This window comes from Oryzias latipes, chromosome 22 (assembly GCF_053564925.1).
Source record: "Oryzias latipes strain Hd-rR chromosome 22, Olatipes_Hd-rR_3.1".
NCBI lineage: Eukaryota > Metazoa > Chordata > Actinopteri > Beloniformes > Adrianichthyidae > Oryzias > Oryzias latipes.
The window spans coordinates 17,311,945-17,323,742 of NC_136258.1; the positions used below are offsets into that span (position 1 = coordinate 17,311,945).

The 11,798-nt window shown below is 42.7% G+C and overlaps 1 protein-coding gene across 1 annotated transcript in view; it reads left to right on the plus strand.

Moving 5' to 3' along the window:
• Positions 1 to 3,344: 3,344 nt before the first annotated feature.
• slc35f4 (solute carrier family 35 member F4) overlaps positions 3,345 to 11,798 on the plus strand; it is a 196,731-nt gene continuing 188,277 nt past the window's right edge. The window contains exon 1 of the mRNA XM_078941007.1: positions 3,345 to 3,756. Coding sequence (XP_078797133.1) covers positions 3,537 to 3,756 — 220 coding nt within the window. The 5' untranslated portion in view covers positions 3,345 to 3,536. The remainder of the gene's footprint in view (positions 3,757 to 11,798) is intronic.

Consider the following 11,798-nt stretch of genomic DNA (forward strand, 5'->3'; position numbering starts at 1 on the left):
ATTTTTGTTGCATCTGTAATGATAGGTTGGATTTATGAGGGACTGTAAGCTAGCGGGAGAGTGTATAAACAAAGGCATGATGGGAAATGAGGGTGGGGTTGCTCCGCTACAACAGTCTCGCCCACAACCCAGAGGTGAATTTCTGATGAACTACTGCTGCTCTGCAGAAACTATGTCCCAGAAAATGACAAAGTTTTACTTTTTTAGCCAAAATCCCTACAGTCATAATTAGAAGACCACTGGGAACGCTTTTACAATCAAAAGATGATCAGAGTGGGACTTTAAACATGAAATGGGCTCGTGGACATCTAATGAAGTTTTTCCACAGTTTGCAATCAATACTCACAAAGAACTAAACCCCAAAAACGTTTTCTGTACTCCAGTTGCACCAACATAGGGTCCAATAATAAGTAAGAAAGTCTCAAGAGGCAAGGAGGAGGTTTCTGGGCATTGGTATTTCCATTGTTGAAGCCACAAAGCTGTCTCTGAACTGAATGTGAGAGATAAGTTCTTTGGAGTGCAAACAAACTGAAACAAAAGAACATGAGGTGGAGATTGCTTTAGTGGGGAAGACAGGGGGAGGAAGTAATTCTGGCGTCCAAGGGCATCATAAACCCTGGCATGTGTCTGCTCAACAATGCCAACAGGGGCACAAATTCTCCACAGACTGTGAATCGATTTCACACAGAGAGAAGAAGGCTGGGAACGAGGCGCATCTGAGAAACTGAAATACTGCGCCTTGTGTTATTGGATTTTGAACCTCATTTTTTATATATTTTTTTTCTAAGCTCCTGCAAGCTGGGGGATCCAGGCGAGTGGAGCTTCCCTGAGCCAGTACAAAAACCTGTGGCCAGCTGAGGAAAAGAGATTGTTCTGGGATTTACCTTAGAATAAAATTCATCAAAAGTACTTGAATGTGGTCAGGGAGAGAGAAAGAAAAAAAAAAGCTTGGAATTGAGTACAGAAGTCTGCGCAAACTTCAGAATCCAAAGTTCTTCTTCAACAGAAACAGAAACCTTAAGGATGACATCTGAGTGAGGAGTCAAAAGCCTTAAATTAAGCCTTTTGCCTTTTTTAATTTTTATGGAGATATTAGCATCCGGGAGCCAGTTTAGCTCGTGATGGTTTGCGGCGCCTTCTGTCCAGGGTTCAAATCTGGGCTGCTCCAGGACTATATACGTTATTCTACTTTATTGATCAATGATTATTACATATTGGTTACCGATACTGTTTACTGAAATCATGAATGAATGTTTTCCGAAGATAATCAATCATTTTGTTACTTGAAAAGAATCTATTGGATCAGAACTGGATTACAAAAACTGCAAAACTGTAAAACTATAAAATGAATTAACTCAGCAGGGGTGGGATTATAAAAACTTGCTTCTTCCCACTCCTTTTCACCCAATAAATCAAGCTCTACTTGACTTTAGTTAATGATCACTGATTTAATTAAGCAAAATGTGATTTAAGTGACTTTTTTTTTTTGTTTTATTTTCTGTCTTTTTAAACTATGCATTTCATCATTTTTGTAATGAGTTTGAGAAATATGAGTAAATTCTTTATTGCTTTGACTACAATGCTTGAACTAAATCAATAAATCAAATAAAAAATCAAATAAAAAAATAAATGTGCACGTCCTTGAATTTTTACTTTGCTCAAATAGAATAAATAAAACAGCTTAGTGTGATTCCCAATTCTACATGCAGAGTTTTGTCAGCCACATCAAATGGAAACTTCATTAAGATTTCCAGTGTAATGCCCCCTCCCCCATTACTGTACATGAGAGATTTGTTGCATCCTTCCATTTAAAAGCATCTCTTCAACACATATCATTGACAATCAGATTGAGCTCAGTGCATCTTTTAAGTGGTTGATTCTTGGATTAAATTGTTTTTAAAAATGCATTAACCCTTTTAAGCCTTATGTTGCTAATTCACAACATGTTATTTTAATGCAGGACTTAATTTAGCATCACCTTGAATGAAAAAAAACACTGGAAAAAATCTTATTAAGTAAATGGAAATGCTTTCAGGCATGAAGGGATTAAACAGGAAATGGTAAAAAGCAAAATCATGATTTGATTCACAAATGACAAGAACATACGTTATTGAGCATAATAAATACATTTATAAAGTGAAGCACTGCAACCTCAATAAGATGGATCATTTAGTTTCTCCATCAGAAGTGTTGTGACTTCCTTGTTTTTTTGTTTCATTGATTTCTTCCTAAAATGCTTTTGTCTAATAGCTGTTATGCACAACTGTTTTCCTCCAATCAATGTTCATTGTCTTTAATTTCAATTTAATCAGTCTGTCTCTTCACCTACCAAGCCAAAAAACCTTCCTGCCTACATTTTCTCTCTGGGGTAAATATCACTGTTATGGCCACCACACCTTCTAAAATCTGGAGATTCTTCACCTAACTGAGTTTGTTAGGCCGTGTCCTCCAAATCCTTCTATTATATATTCATCCATTGACTTGTTGTTTCAACAAATTTTGCTCATGCTCATCTAGAGATCACTCCTTATTTTATGTTTTATTTGCATGATGACCCAGTGATTAGCGCCCTCGCCCTCGTTTGAATCCCAGCTGGGACCCTTCTGTATGGAGCGTGCATGTTCTCCCCGTGTAAGTGAGGCTGTTTTCCAGGCTCTAAGGCTTTCTCCCACAATCCAATAACATACTTCACAAACTTTAGGTTAATTGGTTACTCTAAAGTGTCCCCAGGTGGGCACGTGGGAGTGATTGCGTGCCCTGCAACAGACTGGCAACCTGTCCAGGGTGTACCCTGCCTTTGCCCATAAGTAGCTGGGACAGGTAGAGACAAACGAGTGACCCGAAAAGGGGTAAAGCAGGTTAAGTAAATGGATGAATGTTTTAATTGAGGATCCTGCCGAAAACCTAAAAAAAGGTACTAAGAAAAGACTGGAAGAATTTCACTTAGTCAGATTATGTGGAGTTCTCATTCTTGATTTGATTTGTGTCACCATTGCCTTCTGTACATTTTTGCTGTTACGCACCTTTTACAACATTTCTTGACAGGCCCCTTTATCATCCATTTGTGCATAATTTCAACCGTAATGTTGTTCAATATGTGGTTGTTGTTGTTTGAATTTCTCTTAACAAAGCATAGACTCCTTGTTTTTCTATTTTTTGAGCTTACAAAGTTTCTCTTATATAATTTCTCTATATCTATGCAACTCTACCAGAAAGTCCAAATTGTCAAAAAACATTTTTTGAACTAAGATTTAATATTGTTATTGTTGCATTAATCAGGTTTTCCTAAATGTAGACAAGCATCTGTTAAAAAAACATGAATATAGATGAGATCATGTGATGGTGACACGCCCCCTAGTGTTCGATGCCGGCTATGCCGCTGGAGTTTGATAACCCTACTGTGCGTCCGCGAGCATCAGTGGAGGAATTTGGATTGGAGAGTCCCGCGCTTGCAGCTAATTGTTGATGCTCCTCCGACTGATCTCGCTGCGCTTCTGTCTTTTTGCATCCTTCGATCTGCACCGACCCGACCCGCAATGTTGGAAATGGACAGTATCTCGGAGACTGGGGACCAGTCGTGGATCCGCCTGGAGCCCCTGAAGAACACGCACTTGCCGGAGAAGGTGACGCAGAGCTCCGAGGTGCTCGTGGACAGCAGCCCGAAGATGACAGCCAACGGCGTGCACGACATAGAGGACCGGATTCTGAGGATCACCGGCTACTATGGTTACAAGCCAGGATTCTCCAGTCACAGAAGTGAGTGAAAAGCTGCACCAACAAAGTTAAAGCGACACTTTTAGTGAGAGGATCAGCAAACATTGTAGTACAAACATAAACAGGCATGCAGCCAATAAGGAAAACGCAGCAGGGTTCATAACAGCTGCAGTCATTTTATTCTGTTGCATGATGGGACGACTGACATAACTGAAGAACAACTCACCTTTGAAATTCAAAACAAATGCAGACTTTTATGCCAATAAAACTCAAATTTGATAGAGCATAGGTTACTGCTGTTCCTGGCTTGCACTTAATCTAATAAAACCTGCATGCATTTGCAATTACAAAGACTTTCCTCAGAAACATGGGGTCAGAACAGCAGGTGCGATAAAGCATCAGCTTCTCCCTGCAGGGTTTGATTTGCAGGGCAATGCTGTGAATGTGCTGACACAGAGAAGGTAGAAGGGGCTGAAGGAGAGCTGAGGGGGCACTTTGTTCAGGGATGATCTTTAGAAAGTTGTCGTTCCCTTAATGAGAAACTATTGCTTCACTTTTAAAGGAGAAAAGACCAACAGTTGGTCAATACTAAAGGTTAGGAGAGTAGGTCTTCACAAGGCCTGAGGCATGAGAACAGATTGTTGCATGGAACATTTTGGATAAAATACAGGAATAGGGGGCAAACTATTTCATTTATTTATTTTTATTTATTTGAATAAATACATTTTTGATTTAAATTGAAATGATAAGAAAGGTAAATTGAAAAAGAAACAGTTTTAAGGATTGTGGAGGAGAAAAATGATTATCTTCTAAAAGAACAAGGCTGCAACACTTTTATTTTGCCAACCTTTTAAAAGAAATGTTCCTGTTTTTTTGTTTTTTTTTAGAAATAAATGTTACTGGTCATACAAAACAAGCTCTGCAAAAGAATAGAAATAGAAAATATTATTGTCTTACAAAAAAAGAAAAAAGTGGAAACACGAGTGCAAAAACAAGCTTCACAGAAGTAAACACTATATTAAAAAAATTGAAAAAAACAAAAGAAAAAAATGAATGCAAGTATTTCAAAACAACAACTGCACAGGTTTAAACAGGCAAATATCTAAAGAAGTAAAACAAAAATTCACAGAAAATGCATTTAAGTATTATTATATATAAAATAACGCAAAAACTCTGTTTACTATTACTATAAATTAAAATATTAGGAAATTAAAGGGAAAAATCAACTTTTAGAGCTTTGAAGTGTATTATACTCTTAATTCCTCACAAAAAAACAACAACCCCAAATTGGTATTTTGATCCAGTCACACATTTCTTAGTATTCCTCTAAAAACCTGCGCTTTGTGTACCAGCCCCTGCCAACCTATGAAAACTAGTGGGTTCTCACATTCTGATGTGTGAAAGTGAGGAACAGCTCCTTCTGGGAAGAGTCTGCGCTGCCAGTACCGCCCCCAGCCTAACACACACACCTCCGTGGAGCTACCTGTGATCGGCAAAACACATTCCTTTGATATGCATAATATCCACATCCATCTCTGCAAAAGTTTGGATGTTGTTTGTTTTCGTGGGTGAAACGCAGACACGCTACTGAGGTCAGATCTAAGATGACATCATAAAATGAGCAAAGCCCACACGGACCGAAAGGTGGTTCCTTGGAAATAGAGTTGTCTTACTTCTGGTAGGAAAATTGGCTTAACAAAATAACACATATTTCATTAAAAGACATTCTTTAGTGTGGCAAAAGTAACATGTTATCATATCTATATGGTTTACTCTAAAAGGTTAAAGAAAAGCATGATATAGGCCCCTTAAAAAATTGCCAAATAAGTTGCTTTGGCTATATATCCAAAAAACAAAAAAGGAAATCATAACTGACAGTGATCGTAATGGATCAAATATGAAACCATGGTACCAATGACATAAGGATCCCAAGCACACCAGCAAATACAGGTCCAGACCTCAATCTTTTTCAAATACTCAGTCATCCATGCCATGTAACATTAACTGTGTATCCTAGTTTTTTAAATGACTAATGCACTTTTATTTAGCAACAACTTAATGATAATTCCTGTTTTATGAAAGTTTTATGTTTTATTTATTGTGTTTTTAGGCTTAAATTTCATCATGACAATTTTTTTTTATTGATGTTGGTTGTACAGACCATAGAACACTTTTTAAATGTCATTGTACCAATGACAATGATAATTAGGAGCTGTCTTCTTCCTCTATCTTCTGTAATCAGTTTGATGCAGCTGAAGTCCATTTGCCCTGAAGAACAGAATCTTATGATTCCAGATCGGAAAATGTGGAGAAGTTCTTTTGAAGGAAAAGGTTTTTTGCGGTTTTAATGGTAAACTTAAACAGAGTCACCTGTGTGTAAGACCATATTTTCTGGTGTGCTACAGGAGGACGTCGTTTTCTTTTTTGGGAGATCAGCAAAGTCAGCTTGTATATGTGAGTGTCTTCAGGTTTAAATCCATATTTCCTTCACCTACATGGAGTGGAACTTACCTGAAGAGCTGCATCACATCTCCCCAGACTGTTACATAAAAGCTCAGCTCCTAATGCGCATCTTCCAAACTCACTTAAGTGCAGGAGATTTACTCTCAGTGTTATGAGTTTTCTGACGAAAATCGAAATGGTGGAACTCTCTGACACGATCTTTTGTCAAGAAACAAAAAGGAAATGAAAAGTAAGTTTCATTGAGTGGAGAACAGAACCAGTTATTGGTTGAGTTTCCAGCCCCTCCATGGATTTTTTAGATTGGAAGACTCTCATTAAGTGCTGCCTGTTTATTGTGTGGTGTAATTTGCAGTAGATTAACCACAAATGCAATCACACATTTCATTCTAGGCAATATTTAGTAGTCCAAATTAATCTACTAAACCAATACCTGATTAATGAAGAGTAACCAATGTTTTAAAATGGAAAGAGGGAAGGTTTGGTCACTATAGTAATGAAAACGAGCTATAGAATATTGTATCATTGCGCTATTTTGCCATGATGTGCAAAAGCTGATTAAAAGCATGTCAATATGAAGAAAGAATTCATGTTTTCAAATTGAAACCCATTCATTTTTGCTTTCTAATAATATTTTTTCTAAAAACAATCATTTTATTCAGTTAAAGACTTTTATTCAGTCATTAAAAGTAGTGTTTCAATATTTAAAATCTCTCATTTGATTTTTTATTGTCCAATTTTAAAATTGGCTAAAAGGTAAACAATATTTTGACTTTCTTTGCTTCACAGGCCTTGCTCTTTTCCTCCGCATTGTTAACAACACGCTGCAGTAGGGAAAGTGTCATCGGTGATGTATTTTCAGTGACAAGGAGCAGGTGTGGATTGTAAAAGACGAGCAATCTGCCAGCAGTGGGGTTATTTTCTTTGAAAGACGTTATCCATTCCTGTGATATAATCCGCCATCTGCAGTGTTTCTCTGTATTCTGAGCATGTCACAGTCAACAGAAGGTTTTCTTCAGGGCAGCACACTTGTCAACATTTTCCCTGCTTGCTCAGCTCCGTGAGAGGCTGCTGCTGTCACTGTAAATGAGTCTTGAGTGAGCCACAAACGCCCGTCTCCCTCCTAATTGTGTGTTCTAAATCCCGGAGAAGGGATTGTACCATTTTTATTTTTTTTACCTCCTGACTGCCATGGTATTTGTTTACGCTTCAGAATCGCACGTCTCTGAACCAAGAGTCTGTCATTTTCCATAAAGAGTGAGACAAAAGCGCATTTAGAAGAGAGGCAAAAGCCTATAGTGTGTTATCCAAAGGGGTAATTATATATTTAGAAGGATTTCATTGCCAGTGTCTTAATACTGCCACTTGCCATCTGTGATAAAAGATCCTCTGAGGAGCATTGTGGACTACATATAAAAATTGGCCTAATAGTCATAATATAAAAGCTTTTATGAAGTCGTCACCTGGAGAAAGTAAATAAACCTTTTAATTATTTACACAAAAATGATGCAGTTATAAAGGGATGTTGAAAACTTTGTTCCGCAGCATCTTTGTCACATTATATCATTATTAAAGCAGCTCAATTTGTAGACTGAAAAGTTTTTTTTTTTTTTTTGGTGAATTGGAAAGTTAAAATATTTCTCTAGCAAGAGTTTCTAGTGTGCGATTCTTCTTTTTAGTCCAAAAATATTCTGCTCGCTCATACTTATTTTGAACTGCCCTGATCCCACGCCTGCTCACTCTGCTATTTATAACCAAACCAACGAATGGGATGAGCTTTGGCTGAATAGCTCCTAGGGTGCTGTTACATGCTCGATAGAAGCCACAGACTCTATAAGTAATGGATGCAATATTTACCTACGGTTGATAAAGATTTGCTGATCTGAGCACAAATCATATGCTGTTTGTCAAATAGCAGTTATAGCATCTTTCTAGGGTTTTACTATTCTGCTTGGCTCTACAACTTGTAACCGAAAAGTAATTCAGGGTACATTATGTAAGAGAAATATTATTTATCCCTTGTGCTGTCTTAGGGGGAAGAAAAACATGGATTAAAAAAAAGTTAAGGAGGGGGGGTCATTTTAAAAACGCATACCCCCCTTTGGTATTGACCCCAGACAGGTACACCCCGGTACACCCCACCGCAATCGAAGAGGGTCGAGTTCCTGAAAAATTTTTTTTGTACGTTTCAGGCACCCTCTATATCCCCGACTGGTAGAGGGCGCCAAACCCCCCTTTTCTTTTTTGTCCCCGTCCAGCAGAGGCCGCCATTTCTCCATTTTAGTTATACCCCCAGACCACCAGGGGTCTTGTTTTCCACCGTTCATTTCTATACCCTGCCTCTAGGGGTCACTAATACCCCATTCTCTTTTATTGCCCTCAGCCACCAGGGGCGCCACTTTTTTAGCAACCACCTTCCTCCCGCTGGTTCGTGGGGTTCGATTGACCCCAAGTTTTTTTTTTTTTTTTTTGTGTGGCCACTGAGGGGATTGGCGCTGGCTCATGGGGTGCGATTGACCCCAAGTTTTTTTTTTTTTTCTTTAGCATTCACTCTTCTCTCATGGCCCACCACCTGGGGTCTCGCTTTACCGGTTCCCTTTCACCCGCTGGCTCATGGGGTGCGATTGACCCCAAGTATTTTTTTTTTTTCTGTAGCATTCACTCTTCTCTCATGGCCCACCACCGGGGGTCTCGTTTTTCCGGTTCCCTTTCACCCGCTGGCTCATGGGGTGCGATTGACCCCAAGTATTTTTTTTTCTTTAGCATTCACTCTTCTCTCATGGCCCACCACCGGGGGTCTCGTTTTTCCGGTTCCCTTCCACCCGCTGGCTCATGGGGTGCGATTGACCCCAAGTATTTTTTTTTTTTTCTTTAGCATTCACTCTTCTCTCATGGCCCACCACCGGGGGTCTCGTTTTTCCGGTTCCCTTCCACCCGCTGGCTCATGGGGTGCGATTGACCCCAAGTATTTTTTTTTTTTCTTTAGCATTCACTCTTCTCTCATGGCCCACCACCGGGGGTCTCGTTTTTCCGGTTCCCTTCCACCCGCTGGCTCATGGGGTGCGATTGACCCCAAGTATTTTTTTTTTCTTTAGCATTCACTCTTCTCTCATGGCCCACCACCGGGGCTCTCGCTTTTCCGGTTCCCTTCCACCCGCTGGCTCATGGGGTGCGATTGACCCCAAGTATTTTTTTTTTTCTTTAGCATTCACTCTTCTCTCATGGCCCACCACCGGGGGTCTCGCTTTTCCGGTTCCCTTCCACCCGCTGGCTCATGGGGTGCGATTGACCCCAAGTATTTTTTTTTTTCTTTAGCATTCACTTTTCTACATCACCCTTGAGGCTTTTCGAAGTGTACTGTTTGTGTTTACGTTTCTTTTTTTTTTATTTGATCAAGAAAGGTCAAGAAAAAACAAATGAACAAACCTAAATGGTTTTCTGCTGCTTTTTTTTAAAAAAAAATAACCAGAAGCAATTTCGGCTTCCATAGTTTTCTTCTTCCGTTACTAGCTAGTTAGTTCAAACCAATTTGGTCTCCAGAGAAGATGCTCTGGTTGTTTTTGCTGTCCTGCAGTCTGGTTCTGTCCAATTCCGGACAGACAGTCAACGGTGAGTGGCTCGACCCGTTTGACATGCTAAACTACGAGGCGAGGACCAAAACAATGAAGAACTCTGAGGTTGGTCAACGTGGGATGTTCGTCAAATCCAACTTCTTTGAAACAACTTATTTTTTTTGATATTCAGTTAATCTTACTTGCCCCACAGTCACAAGCCAGCAACACTGGTGCTGCTGATCCGCAGCAAAGGGAGAAGGTAAACCAGCCTGTGGCCCACTGTAACCCACATGTCATGGATCTACAGAAACAGGTTCGTGTTTGAGCTTTCAAAGAGAAACTGATGGTTCCAACTCTGTACGGGGTCTCACGGACCCCGCGAGACAGCGCGAGGTGCCACTGTTTGGTTCCAAATCGGTACGGGGTCGCTGGGACCGTGCGAGACAGCGCGCGGAGCCTGTGTTTCGTTCCAACTCTGTACGGGGTCTCACGGACCCCGGGAGACAGCGCTCGGAGCCTGTGTTTCGTTCCAATTTTGTTCGGGGTCTCACGGACCGTGCGAGACATCGCGAGGTGCCACTGTTTGGTTCCAACTCTGTACGGGGTCGCTGGGACCCCGCGAGACAGCGCGCGGAGCCTGTGTTTCGTTCCAATTCTGTACGGGGTCTCACGGACCCCCGAGACAGCGTGCGGAGCCTGTGTTTCGTTCCAATTCTATACGGGGTCTCACGGACCCCGCGAGACAGCGCGCGGAGCCACAGTTTGGTTCCAACTCTGTTCGGGGTCTCACGGACCGTACGAGACAGCGCGAGGTGCCACGGTTTGGGTCCAAATCGAGATGGGGTCGCTGGGACCGTGCGAGACAGCGCGCGGAGCCTGTGTTTCGTTCCAATTCTGTACGGGGTCTCACGGACCCCGGGAGACAGCGCTCGGAGCCTGTGTTTCGTTCCAATTCTGTACGGGGTCTCACGGACTCCGCGAGACAGCGCGCGGAGCCTGTGTTTCGTTCCAATTCTGTACGGGGTCTCACGGACCCCGCGAGACAGCGCGAGGTGCCACTGTTTGGTTACAATTCTGTACGGGGTCTCACGGACCCCGCTAAACAGCGCGCGGAGCCTGTGTTTCGTTCCAATTCTGTTCGGGGTCTCACGGACCGTGCGAGACAGCGCTCGGAGCCACAGTGCGCGGAGCCTGTGTTTCGTTCCAATTCTGTACGGGGTCTCACGGACCCCACGAGACAGCGCGCGGAGCCTGTGTTTCGTTCCAATTCTGTACGGGGTCTCACGGACCCCGCTAGACAGCGCGCGGAGCCTGTGTTTCGTTCCACTTATGTTCGGGGTCTCACGGACCGTGTTAGACAGCGCGCGGAGCCTGTGTTTCGTTCCAATTCTGTACGGGGTCTCACGGACCCCGCGAGACAGCGCTCGGAGCCTGTGTTTCCTTCCAACTCTGTACGGGGTCTCACGGACCCCGGGAGACAGCGCTCGAAGCCTGTGTTTCGTTCCAACTCTGTACGGGGTCTCACGGACCCCGCGAGACAGCGCGCGGAGCCTGTGTTTCGTTCCAACTCTGTACGGGGTCTCACGGACCCCGGGAGACAGCGCTCGGAGCCTGTGTTTCGTTCCAACTCTGTACGGGGTCTCACGGACCCCGCGAGACAGCGCGCGGAGCCTGTGTTTCGTTCCAACTCTGTACGGGGTCTCACGGACCCCGCGAGACAGCGCGCGGAGCCTGTGTTTCGTTCCATATCTGTACGGGGTCTCACGGACCCCGCGAGACAGCGCGAGGTGCCACTGTTTGGTTCCAATTCTGTACGGGGTCTCACGGACCACGCGAGACAGCGCGAGGTGCAACTGTTTGGTTCCAAATCGAGACGGGGTCGCTGGGACCGTGCGAGACAGCGCGAGGTGCCTGTGTTTCGCTCCAATTCTGTACGGGGTCTCACGGACCCCGCGAGACAGCGCGCGGAGCCTGTGTTTCGTTCCACTTCTGTTCGGGGTCTAACGGACCGTGCAAACAGCGCGCGGAGCCTGTGTTTCGTTCCAATTCTGTACGGGGTCTCACGGACCC